The sequence below is a fragment of the Sinohyriopsis cumingii genome, chromosome 12 (assembly GCF_028554795.1).
Source record: "Sinohyriopsis cumingii isolate HCF-2022 chromosome 12, ASM2855479v2, whole genome shotgun sequence".
In the NCBI taxonomy this organism is placed as follows: domain Eukaryota; kingdom Metazoa; phylum Mollusca; class Bivalvia; order Unionida; family Unionidae; genus Sinohyriopsis; species Sinohyriopsis cumingii.
Window position 1 is genome coordinate 18143667 of NC_142972.1, and position 22862 is coordinate 18166528.

A 22862-nucleotide genomic window follows, 5' to 3' on the forward strand; every position below is an offset into this window, starting at 1 on the left:
CTAATACATTTTTCTGTGTTTGTGTATTTTCCAAGCTTTTCCTGCAAACTTGGTGACTAAAGGATCTATTAATTTTTATTTTTGTGAAAGTATCAAAGACTTAGATGCGATGCAAATTGTTTATCGAGTTCATCAACTTAGTGAACAATCAACTATTTGTGCAGTCGTATGTGTGTGTGTTTGTCTCTGTGTCTGTGTGTGTGTGTGTGTTTGTCTGTGTGTGGTTTTTTCTTTCATTCTTTAGCTGAACAATGAAGTTCTAAACCAAATTGTCTCTTTTGTTCTTTAATCAATATGAAGAAAATTGAAGTTCACAAAATAAATAAGATCATAAATAGACGCAGTCTATACGTCAGTGATGTAAAAAGAGTTAATCCCTTTGTTATTTTCGTTGCAGCGAATATTAACGCCATTTAAAATGCAAGTTTATATATACCTGTATACAGAGTAAAATACAATATATGCTCATATATGTTTATTTTGATAAAGAAAAGTTGGCGACACTCGATTCTTTGTAATGATGTGAAAAGTGACAGAACAAAGACTACCTTTGGTGTGTGTGTGTGTGTGTGTGTGTGATTTGGATTTTTCACATAGCTTTAACACTTGTTCATCCATAAAGCTACGATGTCTGCATTGTGGCAGTTTGTAGTGATGCCTAGCACTGGGACCTGATGGCGCAGACATGCATCATGATGTCCCCTAGAGTCACATTATCCTGGCCGACCAGTCCTAACACTAACCTTTTAATGTTGAGCGCCAAGCGAAGTATGTGTTGGTGCCATTTTTGGTATGACTCGGCTAGGGTTGGAACCCGCAACCTCCCGCATCCGAGGCGGACGCTCTAACTACTAGGTCACCACAGCGGTCGTCTGATTATATATATATATATATATATATATATATATATATATATATATATATATATATATATATATATATATATATATATATATATATATATATATATATATATATATATATATATATATACACGTGTTTAGGCTCGAATAAACAATAACACAAGAAAACGTGAAAACAACAAGCTTTGAAAAATATAACAAATAATGTAGTCCCTGGAAAAAATCTGGAAAAATGAAAATATAAGTACTTACTGTTTCCAGAATAAAATCCAAAATTAATCCAAGAATAATCCACGAATACAATTTTTGAAGTCTTAATATTGAAATGTATTATTGATTCCAAGTTTGAGTCCCGACGAAGAATTCAAGATGGAAGACGATGACGTATGCTGTAACTCGTATTGTGTTGAAGTCTACAGTTCCTGGTAGAAACACAATAATTAATTCTTCGGTCTTGGAAATCCAAATAACATTTTCAAGAAATGTCCTTGCTCAAAAATTCTGTATGATTTCAATAATATTTCCAGATAAACGAATTAATCTTCTAGAGTCAAAATAATCTTAAGAACGATTAACAAATAACTCAAAAACTTAAAACTTCAATATTGGTCACAACATAAGAAAACAACATGACATCAAGTGAGTGTTTAATCTCTCTCTCTCTCTCTCTCTCTCTCTCTCTACTAAGTATTTCGCAATTTTGGTAATGCCTAATTACATATAAAATAAAATCACGTAGCCCCTTTATGTCCTTGATAAGGACCAATCATTTTACTCTGAGAATAAAAGTTGTTTACTTGACCCTCTATATATATATATATATAAGTGTTGGTGTAAAGCAAATTTATGTCAAATTGTGATCATCCAGGCTTATAGATCATTGATGAATTTCTACTCATTAACCATAAATGACATATGAAAAATAACGATACAAAGTATTAATAGACCTCGTTTCCTAAATGAAATTAAAATGGGACACTATTTCATCGGAATCCTTTTCTTTTCCCTTGCCCCCCTCTCCTCTCGTGCGTAAGGGACAAAATAAGCAACAATCTGGAGTGAGAGTAAAAAACAAATCGCTCTGCATGAAAACATTAAAATTGAACTAGTACCAAGTGACCTACAGCAATATGGTTCGTCGTAACGGTATGTTTACACTTTCCTTGGGATCAATCTACAGTGTTCATAATATCAATGATACATAGTTTAATAGCCAGTCGACACTATATGTTAAATTTGTTGGTTATAAGGCACACATACTGTAACGTATTTAATGGGCTGCTGCTGTTGTTGTTTCTTAAATATATTATTAATTAATAAATATGAAATTGTCCAAACAGTCACCCCCTCACACACCCCTTTCTCTCTCTCTCTGGATTATCGCAGCAAGGTACCGGTGAAAATCTATGAAAATACGAGCGTTGGGGAATTTCGCTTGTGTCTGGACCTATGAATGATTGTAAAGTCAAACTGTCCAAAGGAAAAGAGAGAGAGAGAGAGAGAGAGAGAGAGAGAGAGAGAGAGAGAATTTAATAGTCTTTAGAAATGTTGATTAAAGCAGAATAATGACTTTAATCAATTCTAAATATATTAAATTGTTTTAATTACTTCCTGTTGGTTTTTCATTTTGCTTAGTTTCTATTCCACGCTTTTTTCCATACGCCAGTATGTGAATAACTGAGCGTTCTGGTTCATTGTACAAGAAGGTAACCGTGTTTGTAGTGCACTACTTTCTTCATAAAAACCATCTTCCATATTTAACTCAAAAATAAAACAATCAACTTATCAATTTGCATATGTGATTGTGCACAACAAGAAACGGCGTAGAATTACATTTTGTAGCGGACACACTCGCAGGTATGTGATGTGTTCATTCTCTCGGTCAATACCCAGTTGCCCGGAACATATCTTAACTCCGTGTAAAGAGCAAAGATGTGTATTTGTATGTGATATAAATAGAATATATGTATAGTATGTACGCTGTATCATTGATATACCACTCGTGGTATAAATGTTTCATTAAAAGGAATTAAACACTTATACATCTCGTGGTATATCATTGATGCAGCGCATATACTGTACAGAGAGAGAGAGAGTTATCACGATGAAACAATTCAGAGAAACTAGCCCAGAGTTTTCGAGATCGATTAGCATTCTTATTGAATGATGATATATTGTGTGTGTGTGTGTGGCGTGTGGTTTGTGAGATGTATTGCAAAACAATATTTTTGCTGCATACATTATTTGTGGATAAGTACATTGTTTAAAAAGGTTCAGGATATAGTAAATGGCAATTATTTAATATAGCTTCCTTGCATTTAGTCGAAATAATATCCTTCTGTTGGCCATTTTGTCCGTTTAACATAAGTAAAAGTAAAATATGAATTTGCGTATTTCGGGCACATAATTGCAATAATTTATTGATGATTGATAATGAATTGTGATATTAAAAAATGATAATTTTAGGGGTTGTATTATCCACGCTGATTTCCAGCGACCGAAAATTCTAAATCTTAATATGAATGCAAACCTCGCATGCAAGACGGCGGAGTTATTTACAGAATGTTTTATTAATGAAATTATAGGTATTGCTGATGCTTTCTATATGTACTTATTTTCAGAAAATCTTCCTTTGTTTACTTTCTTTCGTTAAGGAGCGGATAATGTCTGAGTACGAAAATATCATAAGTAAGGATGAGGTGACATCCATGCAAAAATCGCAACAAAAGCTGAAAGAACTGCATGCAAAAATTCAGCAGAAGATCGAATGTGGTCTCTATTTGTCAAATGGCGGTTATTACTCGTATAAAAAAGACATCGAAAATTTGAAGGCCAGCTATGGCGAACTTCCTGGTCTGGGATGCAAGGTATGTCCAATATTCCTTTATGCTTTAAAATTTCGTAATTTTTCAGTAATGTCAGCACTTCAATTCAAGCATCTTCGTTGCCAAATTGCCATGTATTGCTATCAATCTGTCGAACATGTTGGCTTTGGTCTCTGTGACGTTTTGGAACGGTGTGTACATGTCTGTGTATTAGAATGCATACTAATTCAAAATTAATCAGTAGTTCACATAGATCTGGTATTTTCAATCACGTTTCTGTTATTGAATAATTTCAGAGTTTTATTTTACTACTCAGAGGTATAACAACAATAGGTCGTTAGTTATAAGTAGTTATGGTTTCGTGTAATTAGTGTGTCAATGCATGTAATACTTATAAACTGTTCAAAAGAACTAATGGTGTATTATTTATTTTAAATATTCAGAGTTTTCCCTTCTATCTGTCAAAAAAATGTTTCTAACCAATTTGAAAATAAGTTAATAGGCTGGAATACATTTTACTGGACATGTGTTGAGCTGAATTTTTTTTTACAACGGTGTGAGCAAGTATTCGCGCTTAATTTTGTTGGTACAGAACGCAGTTTATGCCCATTATCTTGTCCGTGAATATCGAGACACGAGTATCAACTTTGCTGCCACGACAACGCTTACGTTCATAAATTTAATGTTTATAGTTAAAGCTTTCGAACGTCAATTTTCTTCTACAGTTTTTTTTTAAATATACTTCCCGATTTGCAAGTGTCCTCTCTTCTTGAATAGCAAATATGCTGCATTGATATTAATACCGTTTTAATTTTATATTCAAGTGTTAAAGGTAACATATCTTTAATATCAGTCTCTGTATTCAACTAACCATTGGTATCTCAAGTAGGCAACGGTTGATATAAAAACTTTCACCCTCTATAATGTGCCTTTACTTAAGTAAAGTATATACTGTGATAATTGTAACACGACTAATATTAAGTGCAGATAAAAGTTAAACTGCAAACTATTCTTATATGTATACAAAGAGGACATATTTTAAGAAAGTGATTAAACATTCAATAATAATAATAATAATAATAATAATAATAATAATAAAATCTGAGAAGGATGAAACATTAATGTAAAAAGTAAATGAGACCAGGAAAGAAAAAAGATCAGAATGTTTGTGACTTAATGAGTATCGAAAAGCTTCAGTTTACATTTTCTCGTTTGATCGAATTCACAGTGTGTGCTGTCAATTGTAGTATGCAATACTCTTCTTTCTGTGTCCACCAGCTATAGTGGCCGCCATCGATAGCCTACAAAGCGCTTATAAAGACAGATATAGCCTATCAAAACTTTAATAATACTTTCATGATATGCTTTAACAGTATTAGATGTCTTCTCTATATATGACTTGCTAAGAAAGTAAACTGAAAAATAAAGACGAAAAAAGAAAAATTAATAAGAAAAAATTATGCCTTGGCGTAAACATTTTAAGACAGAAAATCAGACCAAAATACAGTTAGGTGAAGAAAATGAATTTTATAAAGGTAGAAAATAAAAAATAAATAAAATATTAAATTCTTGTCAACTGACTTAGACAAAAAAGCGTTTGTAGTGCAAATATTAAATCGAAGGCGAGGATGTGGAATCATTTTACTGAAAATGAAACAGGACCATTGCTAGATATATTACTGTATATTATTAATGATATAATAAATCATATCCATATATGGATTAGTTAAAAATTAAAGCAATCAAAGAAGAATTTAGATATAAATCTAGATAACCATATTCGCCTGTCTTAGGTCCGATGCATGACGAATGCCAAAACATGAAACAGGTAGGAAGAAAAGGACCTCAAAACATAAGTCTATTTTCTTAATTTCACCCAAGAATTTGTTTAAATCACAGACGTAACGTTGGGAGGTCACGTAGTGTATACTATATGTAGAAGACTCAAAAGGAGACAATGCTGTTAGACTGTTTTACAAGGGTGGGTTATCTCTATATGATAAGTAAAATGATGCTTCGAGATTGATAGACAACAAAACAAGAAAATAATTAATGGCAAAAATGAGCTTGCATCCATACTGCCTAATTATTTTTGGATTTTGCCAAAATTTCAAATTAAATTGTTCTGTGTATAATCACTGAATTTCACAATTAAAATCTGAAGTGCAGCGTTTGAAAATTTTCAGTGGTTTCCATATAAAATATGTATTTTCTGTGTAGTATATCTTTATCTCGTTATATGTATTTGTTATTTATCAGCTGGTCCATTAAACTGGAATGCAGGATAAAAATCTGAATTAAATGATGTATGTATGAAAAATGCAGAGAAAACTCAGGGATATTTGTTATATAACTGACCCTCTCATAAGAATTATTTTTGATGAGCAATGATGAAAGTTTTCGACATACAAGATTTGACGACCACTGAGTCAGATTCTCCCATAATAAAATTTTGACGATCACTAACGTGTGTTTTTCTTACAAAAGCTTTGACCGCCACTGACCCAAAATCTACATGCTGGGTTTTTTTTCTTCTCCATTTTTAAATGACTAGACAATTACTGAGCCACGTTTATCTCTTTAAAATAGTTACGACGATTGACGATGATTGAGCCAGGTGTTTTGTTTCTTGAAAAGAAATGATTAGTGGGTTCCAAGAGGATGAAAAGTGGTTAACCAGGCTAAACGAGAATGATTTTGTTACCTGACCCAGAACCCGTATATATAACTATGTGAGTCAGTACTTTTTTGACTATACTTGATGTTTTTGGATTTTAAGCTTGGTTCATTATCAGGACTTCTACCATTATCCATATTTATGTATGTATTGGATGTATGTGTGGACTTGTAGGGATTAGTAGGACTGGTGTTGGCGTGGTAATCTAGATTCTAAATTGGTGATTGTTTAGAAGCTCATTAAGTACAGAGAGGGAGAAATTACAACACAAAAGCCCTTAAATTGCAAAATGTTGTACTAGGTTACAAATATAAAGATAAGCTGGCGCCTTTTACTTCTTCTATGATACCACATAATGTCCTGTACGGAAGCTCTTTATTTCCTCTTATTCAAAATATTTAAATCGACGACAGTCACATAATAACTTTGGTAAGTAGCGAAAGGAAAAAGGCAAAAATTAGACATGATGGTGACATTCATAACCTGGATCATAAAGACAAAAATATAGATCCGGCTCATGCTTCCTTCCTACTTTATAATAAACATTACGTTGTATCACGGTCCTTTCATAAGTGTTAGCTTTGTTTGATAGATTTTTTGAAAGCCATTCTGTGTTCTTGGTAGTCGGACTAAGGTCAGACAACGAAGCACTGAAAAATAAGTCTAAAGGTCTCGCATTTTGTAGTATCAAAGATGTGCTGTTCTATGTTGTTTACAAATAAGTGTTCATTTGTTCGAGCTTTCAAGAGCTAAATTTTGAATATATTTTTAAACAAATGTTTAAATGATCCATTAAATGTTACAATGATCATACCTATCACATGTCGGGGAATTATATTTTATCAAACCTGGACAAAGGTTCTTTGAGAACGATTTGGAAGTATATTTATATGCACTTTAGATTAAGACTTTGCCCTTTGAGATTATGACTTTGCGCTATTTGATACCATGTCGTCACTTGTAGAATATTTTCAAAATGACAATGTTGTTTTTGCGACGTTATTTTTTGAAAAGCAATACACAAATGACATAATGACATAATTAGTATACTAACTGAGTATCTATGTGTTTAAAATTATCACCTGCTTAACTTTAATATAATCTACACGTAGCACAGAGTTTAAATCACTTTACCCACCAAATAAATATGGTTTTACCTCTATTATATCACGCAGAATGAAATCAGTCTATGTGACAATAATAACGATCAAAACAGGCCATAAAATTTATATATATGCCGATATGTTAAATATTAATTAGCAGGGGACAATGCTGAATAAAAAGTGCAAACTCTTCTATAAACGAAACACAAACAGTTTAATATTTCTCTTATATACTTTTTCTTACAGAAAAACGACGCATTAGTGATATTTATCAATGAAAGGTGGACTGAGGCAGAGGAAATCTTAATGGTTGAAGGAGGTACCCTCACACACACACACATATGCAGAGAGTCTACGTTTATCCATCCTGTGAACGCTTTTCGAAATCAAATCAACTTCTGCAACTTCTGAGAAATAAAACTGGAATTCGCTGCATGCAGACAAACTTAACAAAAAAAAAAACACAATACAAAGATTGAGTACTTTATTTTATAAAAACAAAAAGTTATGGTTATCACATTGATTGTTGAATATATTTATTTTTCTTCATTGGTGTCCACATGTTTGAATGCTCTTATGCACCGAATCCAATATATTTTCTTTTTACTTCTATCGTAAAGCTTCAGTTTATTACTGTGCTACACTCATCACCAGAGAATATCCTGCTGATGCTCAGTGATTAGCTGAATTGGGTACTTTGAAATTCTAAATGACATATTCTCAATCAGCCAATCGTGTATAATTCTTTACGTGAGTGTCTCTCCGCTGTTGATTGATATCAACGTTTCTCTGCCGTTTTATACTACGTTCATATACTGTCTCAACATAAAGTGTTTTGACCTATGCAGATACAAGAAATTCATGAAAGGAGGTTGGTTTGATGGATTCAACTCGTTATGCTGCAACAGGCACTGATTACAATGAAAACGTATTGTTTATTGGGGTTCTTTAAGGCTTGTATATCATCATCATCACTGCCGGCTCAGTCTCGAGAGACCATGCGAATAGCGCCCTTGGAGTGTCGTCTGTCTCTGAGGTGTTGGCATCGTCTGCTGTGGCTCTTCAGGCCTATGCGCGAGTGACAGTCCCTGTTGCAGTTGGTGCAGACTACTGGAAGTCTGAGTTACTGGGGTTGCTGCCTCGCTCTTCTTTCTCTTACGTTTCTCTGACGCCAACTGGCATCTCTCAGCAGCGACTGTTATGCCCTTGCTTAACGTCAGTCTCCAGGTGGCTCGGTCCTCGGCCAGCACTTCCCAGCCGCTGAGTGAAATGTCGCATGCCTTCATGTCACTCTTGCATACATCCTTGAAACTGAGTGAGGGGCGGTCGACTCTTCTGGTGACAGTGGCCAACTGTCCATATAGGATGTCCTTTGGCATTCTCCCATCCTCCATGCGTTGGACATGTCCCAGATATCGAAGGCGGTGTTTGCTCGGCTGTGAGTACATGCTGAGGGTACTTGCACGCTGAAGTATCTCGCTGTGTGGGATGCGGTCTTGCCAGCTGATTTTCAAGATGCGTTTTAGGCACTGTATAGGGAAGGATTTGAGCCGTCGCTCTTGCCTCATGCAAGTGCTTCAGGTCTCACTTCCATACAGATGGATGATGAGAACACAGGCCTGATAGATCTTGGTGTGCTCTGTCGGTGCGTTGTTTTCCCACACCCTCTTCGTTAGTTGTGTCATGATTGTAACGTAATCGAGCTAACACCCTTTGAGACCGAATTGGTATTTAAGAAATAACACGTATTCATTTGACAATACAAAGATGTATTATTCTCTCACACTAATGATAAAGTAACATGACATCAAAATAAATGCAAAGGTACATAATATGGATCCAATGGAAAACTATGAACATATATACTCATTTGAAATATTCAATAATTATAAAATTGTCTCAGATAATTAAACACTAATGGCATTCTTATAGTCAAACACTATAATGAAATTCTCTTAGTCAAACACTATGACCTTATAGTCAAACACTATAATGAAATTCTTGTAGTCAAACACTATAATGAAATTCATCTTATATGTGCAATGTTTACTTGACATTTCATATGCCCATTGACGCGCTCCCCGGCTCGGTCACATCAACCATCCAGACTTCTCATGCACATATACGTTGTCACTTTCCTGGCGGTTTTGCATCACTATTGCTGCGGCCTCTGGCTACACCTAGTCAGTCCGCACACAGTTATCCACACCTAGATACTGATACCTAGTTATCCACAACTAGTAATCCGCACCTAGTTATCCACACCTAGTTGGATGAATATGAAAAGAAACAACTTTCCAAATAGTCTGCTTTGTGTGTATCTAGATTAAAATATCTGTGCATTTCAAATGGATTAACACTAACACACCTGAAATATTCGTTATGTACGACTTTAACGTACGAATGGCATACAAAAAATAGAAATATGATATACTAAAACTCTAATACATACGTAATACGTCTTCAATATTAGTTATAATGGCGACAAGATGACCTACCAACAGGAGTATTGCATATGTTCAAATCCCTGTACCATCTCTCGCTACCAAATTACGTAAGCCATACACTCTTGATGAATTAAACTACAAGTACGATAAAATAACACAAACGTATAATACAACATTGAACGTGTTTTGCGAAAATGAACATTAATTAAAAAGAACGTTGATTAAAAATATAACTCACCCAACTCGATGCTCAAACTAAGATATATTGGCGATCCCGCCCCGACAGCTAAATGCATAAAGAACTTCCCTCTAATGGCTGTATCAGTCAAGATCCCTAAGTAATATATATAGTCGCGCGCGTTAACATATATTACGCACGTGCCGCGCAAGCAATGAAGGCGTCACGCGATGCAAAGAAAAGGTATATGTACAAGAAACTATGGCGCGCGAAACACGTCAAATACTAGAATTTATGGTGGTCTAGACATGCCATATCAGGTATTTCGTAACAATGATGGTATTTGTCTTTTCAAGCCTTCTGTCCAGCTCCACATCAAGCGAGAGAGTGTTACTGATGGTTGACCCCAGGTAAGTAAAGTTGTTGACTGCTACCAGGGTGACACCGTCAATTTTGATTGAATGGGCAATGGTGGTATCGTGCACGCTGACCTTTGTCTTTCCAGGCTGATGGTGAGCCCAAACTGCTTGCAGGCATCAGCGAAACGGTCTCCCAGTCTCTAGAGGGAGTCCTCGGTGTAGCTCACAAGATTCGTGTCATCTACAAAAAACATCTCCTTGATGAGCACCGACCTCACTTTGGTCTTCGAACGCAGTCGTGCCAGGATGAACAGCCTCCCGTCGGACCCGGTGTGTAGATATACGTCATCAGTGGACGAGTGGACGAGTCGAAGGCGTAGGACAGGAGAAGGGAAAAGAAGTTCCGGAAAAGGGTTGGCGCCAGCACGCAGCTCTGCTTCATGCCGCTGTTGATTGGGAAGGAGGCTGAGGAGGATCCATGATACATGACTGTTCCCTTCATATCGGCATGGAAAGAGATTATCATGCTGCGGAGTTTTGGGGGGCAACCGATCTTACCGACAAGTTCAAAAAGGCCCTTCCTGCTGACCAGGTCAAAGACCTTGGTGAAGTCGATGAACATCATGTAGAGTGGTTGACCTTGCTCTCTGCCGTTCTCTTGAAGTTGTCGCAGGGAGAAGATCATGTCTGTCGTCGACCTGCCTGCTCTGAAGCCGCACTGGGATTCCGGATACACACAGTCCGCCAGCAATTGCAGCCTGTTGGGTATGGTGTTGGCATACACCTCGCCATCGATACTCAGGAGCGAGATCCCTCTAATCATTACAGTCACTGCGGTCGCCCTTGTTTTTGTAAAGGGTCACAATATAGCGTCTCGCATGTCTTGGGTGACTGCTTCTTCTTCCCAGCATAGGCAATGTAGCTCATTCAGCGGCTGAAGCAGTGTTGGTTTCCCACGTTTGATAGCTTCGGACGGGATACTATCACTACCTGGTGCTTTGTCGTTTGGGAGGGAGTCGATCGCTTAGCTGAGCTCCTCGAAGGTGGGCACTTTGTCGAGTTCCTCCATGGTGCTGCTAAGGGCCTCATCGGTGATTGACGTTTCTCGGGAGTATAGCTCTGAGTAGTGCTCCACCCATATGGCCATCTGTTGCTCACGGTCAGTGATCTTCTCTCCCGTCAGAGATTTCGGCGGGGGGGGGGACACGACCCCTTTCACTGTAGGGCCTACAGCCTTCTTCATACCAATGTACATACCTTGGATGTCTCCGGACTCGGAGTTACGCTGGATTCCTTCAAACAGTTGTTGCCAGTACTCGTTCATGCACTGTCTAGCGATGCGTTGGGTGTTACTTCGGGCATTTCTGAGAGCAGCACGAGTCCGTTCATTGGTGCATTTTTGTAAGCTATGAAGGCTTTCCGTTTGTCTTCGATTATTGGTTCCATCCTTGCTAGATGTGCGTTGAACCAGTCCTGGCTGGGCCGTCCCTTCTTGCCAAACTTGGACATGGCTATGCTGTAGATGGCACCCTTCATGGCGTTCCACTTGGATGTGGCATCGTGCTCTGGCAGGTCCTGGACAGCCTGGTCAAGGGCGGACGCATACTCCTCCACCTTGAAGGGGACCGACATCTGCGCACTGTTTATGCGAGGGAGTCATTTTGGTTTTGAGCGGTGTAGTGTGTGTGACTGTAGGCGCACCCTGCTGCTCACGAGGGCGTGGTCGCAGTCGCAGTCTGCACTCTGGTAGTTTCAGGTGGAGAGGACGTTGTTAAGGGCAGAGCGCATGGAGATGACAAAGTCGAGCTGGTGTCAGCGATGAGACCTTGAGTGTTTCCGTGACACTTTGTGTTGTGGCTTACACTTAAAGAAGGTGTTTGTGATGCACAGGTCATGGTAGGTGCACAGCTTTAGCAGTCTCTGACCGTTTTAGTTGGTCTTTCCAGTGCCATGATGTCCAAGGCAGGAAGGCCATGACTCGTGGTCCGCATCTACTCTGGCATTAAAGTCGCCAGGGAGGAATAGTGGTTCGTCTTTGGGGCATCCTTTGATCTGTTCGTCCAGTTACCCATACAACTGATCCTTTGGGTCTTCTGAAGACGTGAGGGTGGACACGTAGACACTGAGGATGTTGACAGGACCTGCAGCAGTGTTGAGGCGGATGGACAAGAGACGCTCAGTGCCCACTGTGGGAGGCTCAACCGAGGTCAGGAGGTTGTTTTTATGGCAAAGCCCACTCCGTGCTGGCGGGGATCCTCAGATTCTCGACTCTTCCAGAATAAGGTGTACTTTTCCTCTCTGAGGGATCCGCTAGAGGAGAGCCTGGTTTCCTGGAGGGCAGCTATGCTGATATTTAGTCTAGTGAGTTCTCTATCGAGGATGGCCATCTTCCTGGTGTCGTCCACATCCCTAATGTCGTCAGAGATGCCTGTGCACATGGTACGCACGTTCCAGCTTGCACATCGAAGAGCTTGAGTCTTCTTTATTGGTTTATTGTTTCTTTTGTCTGGTGTGGAATTACCGTCTGCATGTCATGCCGAGCAACACACTAAGCTCCACACACCCACTGGAAGAGGCAGACGGTGGCGGGTCAACACCTTATTGACCGGGGTATGCCTGGTTTGAGGCGGGCGGTAGTCGGCCAGTGGAACACGAAGATCCATCCCACCGTCGAAGCTGAACCGTGGCGCCCCTTTCCTACGCCAATTGGGTGGGACTTATAACCCGTAAACTGGCAGCTTCCGTGTGGTTTCCTCACTCAGTAGCAAGACTGGAGTGACCTCTCCATGGCGCCAGCCTGGGCGTGGAGTATGGAGATCCTGGGCTGCCCAGACGTCAGGAGCCCCCTCTCTTCCTTGCTGGTGGGGTCCAAAGGAATGCTGAGCATGACATTTGGCACCAGTTCTGATACAGGAGCTGCCGGAAGGAAGTCGTAGTTGATACCTAACCTCTTTAGGGGCTCTACTCCGGATTTTCGGTTTGGGTTTACCCCCGTAGCCTTTCCTTCTTTCTAAGATATCCACAAGACAGCGGAGCCAAGATCCAATGGCTGAGACTTGGTGGGTTTGTGTGTGTGAATAGTGAATGGGGATACTTTAGGGACTAGGGGAGTTCCATGTTAAAAAGGCAATATCCACTCTGGGGACTATGGAAAATTTAACATGGGAGAAAAAAAATATCCACTCTGGGGACAAGGGAATTTAACATGGGAGAAAAAAATATCCATTCTAGGGACAATGGGAATTGAACATGGGAGAAAAAATATCCATTCTAGGGACAAGGGGAATTGAACATGGGAGAAAAAAATATATATATTCTAGGAACAAGGGGAAATGAACATGGGATTTGTTTTTTTAAAAAAAAAAAAAGAGGGTTGGCAATTGAAAGTCAATCTCTTTTCGAGACCTATGAGTGGCCCTGAAAAGGGCCTTTGGGTTTCTTCTTCTTCTTCTAACTCCCTAACTTCTTTATCCATCCTCTTATTTTTTCCATCATTCCTTTCTTCTTTTCCGTTCCCGGTATCCAGTCCGGGTGACCCATGGCTCGGAACTTGGCCTGTATCTTCATCCAGTTGTTATTCAGTTGGTCGAATTCTAATTTCTTCTTCTTATTCTGTTCTTCCTTTCTTTCTTTAGTCCACCTTTCCTTTATGTTCTCTACTTCTTGGGTCAGCACTCGTTTCATAAGTTCCTCGGCTTTTATAAGTTGGTCAACACCCCATTTCACAAAAGACCACTCACTCCATAATAAGATATCTTGTAGGAAGCATCTTACTAATGTTGTATTTTCCAGAGCTTCCTTCAAGCTACCTACTCTTACATAGGGAGGGTCAATGAATCCCCTACTTTTCTCATTTCATATGATCTACTATCCACATACGTGAACCAGCAATAAACAAACCCCAAAATCTACTATTTACACACGCAAATCATTAAAATGAAATCCATAATCTGCTATCCACACAATCGTACGTGATCGGTTACAAAACCCAAACTATACTCTCCACATACGCTAAGAAACAATAAACAAACCCATAATCTACTATTCACACAAACGTACGTGAGCGCTTACAAACACACAAACACAAACACAAATACATACCCTCACACTAGAAAAAAAGAGTCAGTGTTTATATTCACACTACTCTACCTACACACATTGGCAAATCGATTGTTATTTCTTTTCTAGAGTATTGGGTAGCCCTGAAAAGGGCTGTTTGTTTTTGAACTCCATGACACCTGGTTAATGATGGCACCTTCCAGGCCTGGCACCACACACACATCTTCTTCCCCAGTCTCTTTTCACTCGTTTTGGGGGAAGAGCAGAGGCGGGATAAGTGGCTTCAGAATCCCAATTTTCTGTCTCTGGGATTCTGAAATTTCCTCTCTCCTCTTCTTTGTTTCTTCTCTCCTCCTCTTTCATCCTTCCCTCTTCTACTAGGGCCTCTGCAGCCAGTTCATTCACTATACGCCTGGCATATTCCAGGTGTACATGAAGTTCAAGCAGTTTTGCTAGTCTGGTGTTCATTCTCTTGATCAATCAACAAGGGTAGCTAGACTGCCGAACGAGTTTCAATTTATACTGAAAGCGCGGACGTGATGGAAAACATCCCCTAAAACAAAACTGATCTTACCTAGATCATGACCAAACAACGCGCGGACCTAAAAGAAACACTCACTCACTTTTTTATACTACCCATTACTAATTTAAAAATTTTCATTAATCACTTCAATATACTATCCACAACGCAAAGCAATCAAACCCCAAATCTACTCTCCCCCCAACCGTCAAACAGCAAAAAAAACAAACATGATCTTAATCTACTATCCACACAAACGTACGTGAGCACTTACAAACACACAATCATATACACAAACACATACACTCACACTATAAAAAAGAGTTAGTGTTTATATTCACACTACTCTACATACACACATTGGCAAATGGATTGTTATTTCTTTTCTAGAGTATTGGGTAGCCCTGAAAAGGGCTGTTTTTTTTTTGTTTGCTATGGCAATCTTTTAGTTTCTAAGAATGCGACGTCCTCTGAGGATAGACTTTCTGACGATAGGTCTGCTTCTTCGGAAAGAGAAGAAGAACTCTTTGGTGTCGATACAACAATCGACAAAGCCTCTGTCAGGTTCAGGTTCCTGCTGCTGCTGTTGTTGTTGCTGCTGCTGCTGTCTCTGAAGTCTGTACTTCTCTGTCCATTCTTCTTTCTCCCTGTTCACTTCTTCTCTGAAGAGCTCTTCTATCAGGTCTTCAGTGACTTTTAACATTCTCACATTCTCTATCTCTTCAGCTTTCGGTATCAGACTGTGTCTGACCCTATGCAAATTCACGTAGGCTTCGTTTAGCTTAGCTAGTTTGGAGCACATCTTCGTAGGAGGATGAGTCGACAATGGATGGTTTGACTGGAAACTGCCCAGGTTCTTAAAGTCAAAGCGCGGACGTGAAGGAAAACATCCCTCTACGGTTTTCGAGCCGCAAGGTTCAATGAGTGTCATGAGAGAGATAGAGAGAAGTCAAAGAGCATGAATCAACATTATTATAGCCAAACAAAAGACAAAGGCATTTATTTCTTCAAAACACAACATTTTTTATTCAAAATCACTTAACACTAACAGACAACTCTAACATTTTTAACAATAATCCAACAATATAACATCAAACATTTTTTTCAAATCACAAACATTTTTTCAATTCACACTCTACTTTAAACAGGGCTGACAACGTTGTGAATGAAATTGTGATTTCCACTGTTGGAAGTCATTAGGCCATTGATGGACACTACGTTTCCTAGCTTGAGACAAAAGATAAACATAATGGTCACAGAACCATCGATCTACTTTCACATCGTTTCTTGAAGAAGAACGAGGATCAAAATGAGTCACTAAATGTTCTAAAGAATAGCCCAGGCTGCGATGATGCAGAAAATACACACAGTACTGTCCACACACCAAGGAATCTGTGCCTTGTAATTTCACATTATTGAATCGGGTGGTCTGAGCATTTCTTCTCATAAAGTCAATGATATCGTCTTCCAAAGGGGGTAATCCGTACGAATCGAAATATTCCACACATCCTTCTTGAGGAAAGTAAACGGCTACCCAGTGGGTTCCTGGGAGATGACTGTCGTCCGTGTTGATGACATAAGCTAGATGGTCTTGAGGTTTGCGATGAGGGAGTTCATCTTTAGCACAGACGACAGGATTCCAAGAAGCCGTATACGAATTGTGGTTCAAAAGGTAATAAAGTTCCCAGGTATCCATGTTTCTTTCTTCTTCACAGGTAATAATAAGTCATCAATTCGATCCTGACTTTTTGCTTGAAAATGTCTGACAAATAACCGTTTCTTCGTTTCGTCTCCTCACTCTGATTCAGGAGAGCTTCGTCCGAGATGAGACTCCAAGCTTCGTCCAGATACTCGTCCAATTTTTCTTCTTGACTCAGCATCAGACATTTATCGTGTTGAATTTGACTGGGATGATCGTTTTGACATCCATAGCAATGTTTTTGGATCAATTCCGTCATTTTTTCGACCAAGTGTTTGGCAAAACAGGAGACTAAATGGGCTTCTTGTTCTGGCCATCTAGACTTCATCATGACAACTTCTTCGTCTTTGTCTTGAGATTCTTCTTCCACGATCTCCTTACATTCCATCTCCAAAGTTTCTCAACTTTGTAAAGAGGGATAACAGTCTTCCATGGCTTCTAATAATCTAGAATGACTTTTCTCAAACTGTTGATTTCTATCGTATTATCGAATTCTGCATACAGTATGACGTTCACCGTTTCATCAGGGTCTCGTTTTGCAAACTGAATTTCCACACGAATCTGGCCGGATTTTATAGGGTGGAAATGTCCCTCGTCGCTGCCTTGGTCTGGAGTGAAATCGAAAGCCCACAAAGCATAGCCTCCTGCATAATCGTCGTACGATATGCCATGACTGGTGTTGGTTCCTAACTGTCCGGTAGCTTCGTACAAGGACAAGTACGACCTCAAGTAATTCTTCTTGTCAAAGTCGGGTTCGAAAGGTCGGGTACACAAGGTTTTTCCATCGCGACCGACTTCGATCTTGGACACGCCAAAGTGTTGAAAGTAGAAAGGATTTTTATTGGCAGCTCCGTTGAAGGCTGTATTCTCGACGATACCAACGATCAAACGTTTGGGTAACTGTCCTTGGAACAGATGATCTTCGATCATGGATCGCTGTCCCTTGGGAATGGTGAAGGTTTTCACTTCCACGCGTCGTATGGGATACTTGGCGGTCGTTCTTCTCAACGTCTGACTGATGTCGTTTCCCACTTTAGGTAACACTTCCACACGGCGTACGTTGAGTCTGGCTTCTTGGATTTTGGTTTTGTAATCGTCAGCACCAGCCATTAAATGGAAAGCGCTACTGCTACGATTCAGTCTCAGGCGGACATCCACCCCGTTCAGCAAATACTTTTCTTGCAACCACATGTCCAAATGCAAACGATCCATCAGTTCTAAACTCTGTCCGTCTTTGATTTTGTTTCTTCGTTCTACAAATCCCTCATTGTATTCTTTCTTTTTATCAGTTGTATCAGTTTCCAATAATTCAAACTGGCCTGCATCGTCAGCTTCCCATACCGCACAGGCATTGAGATGAGTGTTCTTCGCGTCTATTCCGTACGTCAAGAGATTTTCCAGGTACGCTCGATAAGGGTAAGTATCCATGCTGCTACTGACTAGTTTGTTATTCAAGTACAAGTCCACTCCACTGAACAAGGAATGCATGAAATTGTTGACGGGAGCTACTGCTTCAGTGTCTATATCACCTCCTGTCTTATCTAGAACTTTGACTTTCAGGTACAAGTAACTGCTATTCAGATCGATGTAATCTTTGGGTTGTCCTTTGATTTCAAACTCGATGGGAGCGGAATCGGTCAATGAGGAGACGGGGTGAAATTCTACCCATTGGGATTCTTGCATGGTCATCATGGTGGGTGGCATGGCAAACAGATCCAGTTCCGACTTGGAAGAAGCGCAAGACTCTCGGTGCATCATTTTTTCTCTGTGTCTCAATAATCGAAAACGTCTAAGTCTCGAACGGTTCTTCTTTTCTTTGCCTTTCTAGCTTTAGACGTGTGAAGTCTGGTTAAAGGGTGTTTTCTTCGTCGTCTCTTTCTGCCTTGTCCTTGCTGAATGCCTGACTCGGTAGCGTGCAGGGCATTTATAGGTGTGTCTCGTCGGCTCAAAAGGTCTTTGCCCGTTTGCAGCAAGACATTTTTGCCTGCCCTCATGAAGGCTTCTTTAGGGTTTTGTTTGTCCATGATGACATTTTGGAGAAATTCCTTGCCTTGCGTCAGTGCCGCATCTTTCAAGGCGTGCAATCCGCGTGTCACCATCGGCTTCAACACCGGGGCCACCGAACGAAAGGCCGATTTTAACATATCTCCTAAACCGTGTCCTCGCTGTCGAGCAACCCCTCGGTACACTGGATACATGACTTACGAGTCGTGAGAGAACCGTTTTCGAAAATGGAGTTTCACCGTGACTTTTCCTTTGGTGAATGGAATATTTTGTCCCAGATCTCCTTTTATAGCAATGTTGACCGTGTCCATATACGACTTACTGACGGGCAAATAGTGAGGATGTACAAATTCGCGGTGGACGTGGTAAGTGTTTCCACCTTCCTGGTCATTGGTCGTGGCACTATCCACTTTGAAAGGAATGACACGCAGTAACGGTACGGAGGTGTGTCCCACCACGTTGTACTCCACCACATCGGAATACACAAACATCAAATTCAGTCGTTGGTTCAGTTCTACAGGGAATCGAAAAAACTTGTAAAATTCCGTATTGCTGTTGATCTTCGGTTTAAAATTTGGAGCCATTTTTGTGTCTCCATCTAAAATATCAAACAAGTCACGATTAAAACTGATGGACAACGTTTGGATATCCTGAAATTTCATCAGTAAGCGACGAGCCACTTTATGGTACTCCAGGGTGACACCTTTTCTGGTTCTGTTCAGGGCTTTGCCAAAGGCTAACTCGAGCCTGGAAGCAATGGTATCCACCAAATGTTGGCCACTAAAATAAAACCCTGAAGGAATTTTCAAGGTGTAGATACTGAAGGCTGGATTGTTGGCTGGTCTTATGTCGCCTGAAAACCCAATTTCATTCATGGTTTCTTGAAATTGTTGGTTCAGGATTTCGACCTCAAAAGTGTTTTGCTTTTCAGTGATGTTTTGGATTTGTGTAGGGTGAATCATTTCCACTAAAGCCACTTCCCAATGGGCTTCGTGATCTAATAGGATGGCTTGAGGTAATTTGGCCGTGTAACAGCACCACGTGTTGTGGGGAAACACCTCCATGGAACTGTCACTGGGTAAGGTTAAGTAAAATTGGTTTTGGTGACTCATAATTCCAGAGTTCTGTGGCTGTCCGAGGGGTTACTGGACGTCAGAGGCGTGTCTCCTCCTAAAATGGGGTTGTTGTTGTTATTGGAGTGGTGACTGGCACTGGCACTGGCACTGTACAAAAGGTTCCCGTAGTTCCCGTTCGAGGAGAATTTCAGGGAGGGATTGGGAAGCAGGTAACCGACGCAACTGCTCAATAAAATGGTCCACAATTGTTTGTCTCCTTGTTGCAAACTCAAATTGGCGATGGCTGCCCCGATGACACAATACACCACGAAGATTTGGCAGAAAAAGACGATTTGCGTTTTAGGCACACGTTCTCCACACCACACCCACAAGGGTTGTTTTTGCAAATCTTGTAGAGAACAACTGGGTGAAGGATTGGTAGCCGTAGTAGCTGCGCCTGTGTGAAAGGGCATGATGGTCACTTCTTTTTATAGTCCATGACTTGCGAAGCATCGATCCAAGAATCAAAACTGGGTGGATATCCTTTCCAACGTACTTTGACTTCTTTCACACGTCGTTTGCCCACTTTACGGGTTCTGCGTTCGAGAATGCTTTCGATGTCGTACACGTCGTCTTCTTTTTTGGTCACACGTTGTAACTCGGGCAGATAAAACGTTCCTTTGAGCACTTCTCCGTTCATGTCTTCCAATTTATAGACGGTAGGATGACGGCCATGCACTCGTCCACTGACACGAAACAATTCGGTCGTCCAGTTAGGTAACTAACCTTTGTCGAAAGTGCGTTTGGTTTTGCCAATGCGCACCCAATCTCCTATGGCCAACTCTCCACTTTTTTTGGGGACAGCCCTCGTCGGGGACGTACCAAACAGGCCCTCAAACACCAACACTTCGTTCTCGGGAGTCACTTCTTGCGATGCTTCGATGGTAAGATTGGTTGTACGCTTGCACCAGGTGCGGTAAGATGTCGATGTACTTCAGAGTGTGGTGATGCGTAAAATATTTCCACATGCGTTCTTTCAAAGTGCGTTGAAAACGTTCCACGATGCTGGCTTTGGTTTCGGGATTCTCGGTGGTCAAAAAATGAATGTCACGTTTCTTTAATTCTTTTTGGAAAGCTTGGTTCAGAAATTCGGTGCCTTTGTCCGTTTGCCATCGAAGAGGGTGACGACCGCTTTGTTTCAACACTCGTTGCAGGGCTCGCACTGACTCGATGCTGGATTTGGAAGTCAAGGGCACGACCCAGGCAAATTTGGAAAAGACGTCGATGACACAAAACAAATATTTGTAGCCACGATTGTAGCTGGCCAAATGAGAGACATCGGCTAAATCGTCTTGCCATTGATGATCGTTGCCTTCCACTCGGGTGCGACTTCTGGAAAACTTGCGTCGAGTGGATTTGTGTAAAGTGTAGGTAGCTTGTTCTTGTAACCATCGTTGCACTTGAGGTAAACGGAGACTTTTCAGTCGAGTTTTGGCAGCACGATACAATTTTTGAACTCCTCCGTAACCTGCAGGATGAGAGGGATCGTAGTAAATGCTGGCTAAGACATTTTCCATTTTTTGTGTTTGTGTGTTAATAAGACACCCACTCTTGGAGGATGCTACTCTTTTTCTCTTGGGGTATTTTCTTGGATTGCAATGCTTTGCGTGTGCGACCGGCAATAGGTGTTGAAGAGGAGGATGTCTGAGAGGGGGATATCGGTTCTTGTTTCACTTCTGTCTTCACTTCTGTCTTCACTTTCTTTTTCTCTTATGATGAAGAAGGGGTGGCCATCATCTTTTTAATCCATCCAATTCTGGAGGTAGGTGGTGTTTTTAACTTGCGTACTTTTTCTGGTGGAGTTTGAAACCCTTCTTCTTCTTCTCCTTTTTCTGTCTTGGTCACTGGTAGTGGTGGTACTGGTACTGGTGATGGTGCTGGACTTTTCATCAAGGTCTTAAAATCTTTCAGAGTGGGTAGAGCTGTTTCGTCTAAAGCTTTCTGGTGAAAGAGTTGCAGTCGTTGCAAGAGTTGACCGTACTTTTGCGATTTTTCTGTTTCGGACAAATCTTGGCGATCCATCAAAGACTGCAATTCGTGTTGTAACTGGGACATCGCGCTCAAATGGGGATTGGGAGGTAAATGCGGGGTGCGTTGTTCTTGCCAACGATGGTATTCCATCCATCGTTTGTAAGGCACTAAAGCTAGTTTTCGTCCTTCCATGGGGTTGTCAGGGGTCGATTCTGAGATCTTGGGACTTCCGAGGGCCTTTTTATCTTGCTCCCACCAGTCCTCCCAACATGGTTGCCAAGACTCCTTTCAGTAAGGGGCCTAACAAGAGGGGTAAAATGCCTTCACGTTGGACCAACATCTTCTTCTTTTGACGAATGGGAATTTTCTTTTGAACCATTTGGCGAAGAACGTGACGATGTTTGCCTAAGCATTGTTTCTGGTGTTTGGACAAAGGGAGCGTGCCTTTCAAGACGTTCAAACAACATTCGCACACGGTATCGATGACCTCTTTGGAGGCTGATTGAATGAGGTTTTTTTTCGTAGAGGTTGAGAAGCTTCGGACAGGACAGATAACATGTCCCCATGTTTGACTAAACGAGGAGGCAGTCCTTTTCTTTTCTTTCCTTGGGGTTGTTTAGAAGAGGGATGTTTTCTGGAGGGTGACATCTTTGAGTCTTCAGCACCAAAAACACTGATACCCCGACTTGGTCACAGGCCTTTTTTATACTGGAACGCGTCGCCACCGATTGTCTTTACGTCGTATCAACTTCAAGACAGGCATGACACGTCGTGCAGGGGTACGCAATGGACTAAATCGAGCCAGTTCTTGCTTGGACAAATCCAGTAAACTTTGTAACATGCCCGATCTTTCTTGGACTTTGATTTTGGGAGAAGGTACTTTGTGAGCAGCAGCCACTGCCACTAAATTGGAGGGTCCTGCCACTGGGGAAGTTCTTCTTGGGGTCATCAACGGAGAAGTTCTTGGTGTGATCAACGTCTCCAAGTACTCTTCAGTTCTTGGTGTCATCAACGGAGAAGTGGATGAACGTGAGGCTGCCGG

At 40.6% G+C, this 22862-nt stretch overlaps 1 protein-coding gene across 4 annotated transcripts in view; it reads left to right on the top strand.

Moving 5' to 3' along the window:
• The window catches only part of LOC149786043 (guanylate-binding protein 6-like), a 131151-nt gene that overhangs the window by 96011 nt on the left and 12278 nt on the right, over positions 1-22862 (top strand). For all 4 annotated transcript variants that reach the window (XM_089976325.1, XM_089976324.1, XM_089976327.1 and 1 more), the window contains exons 8-9: positions 3518-3730; positions 7715-7787. In XM_089976325.1, coding sequence (XP_089832451.1) covers positions 3518-3730; positions 7715-7787 — 286 coding nt within the window. The remainder of the gene's footprint in view (positions 1-3517; positions 3731-7714; positions 7788-22862) is intronic.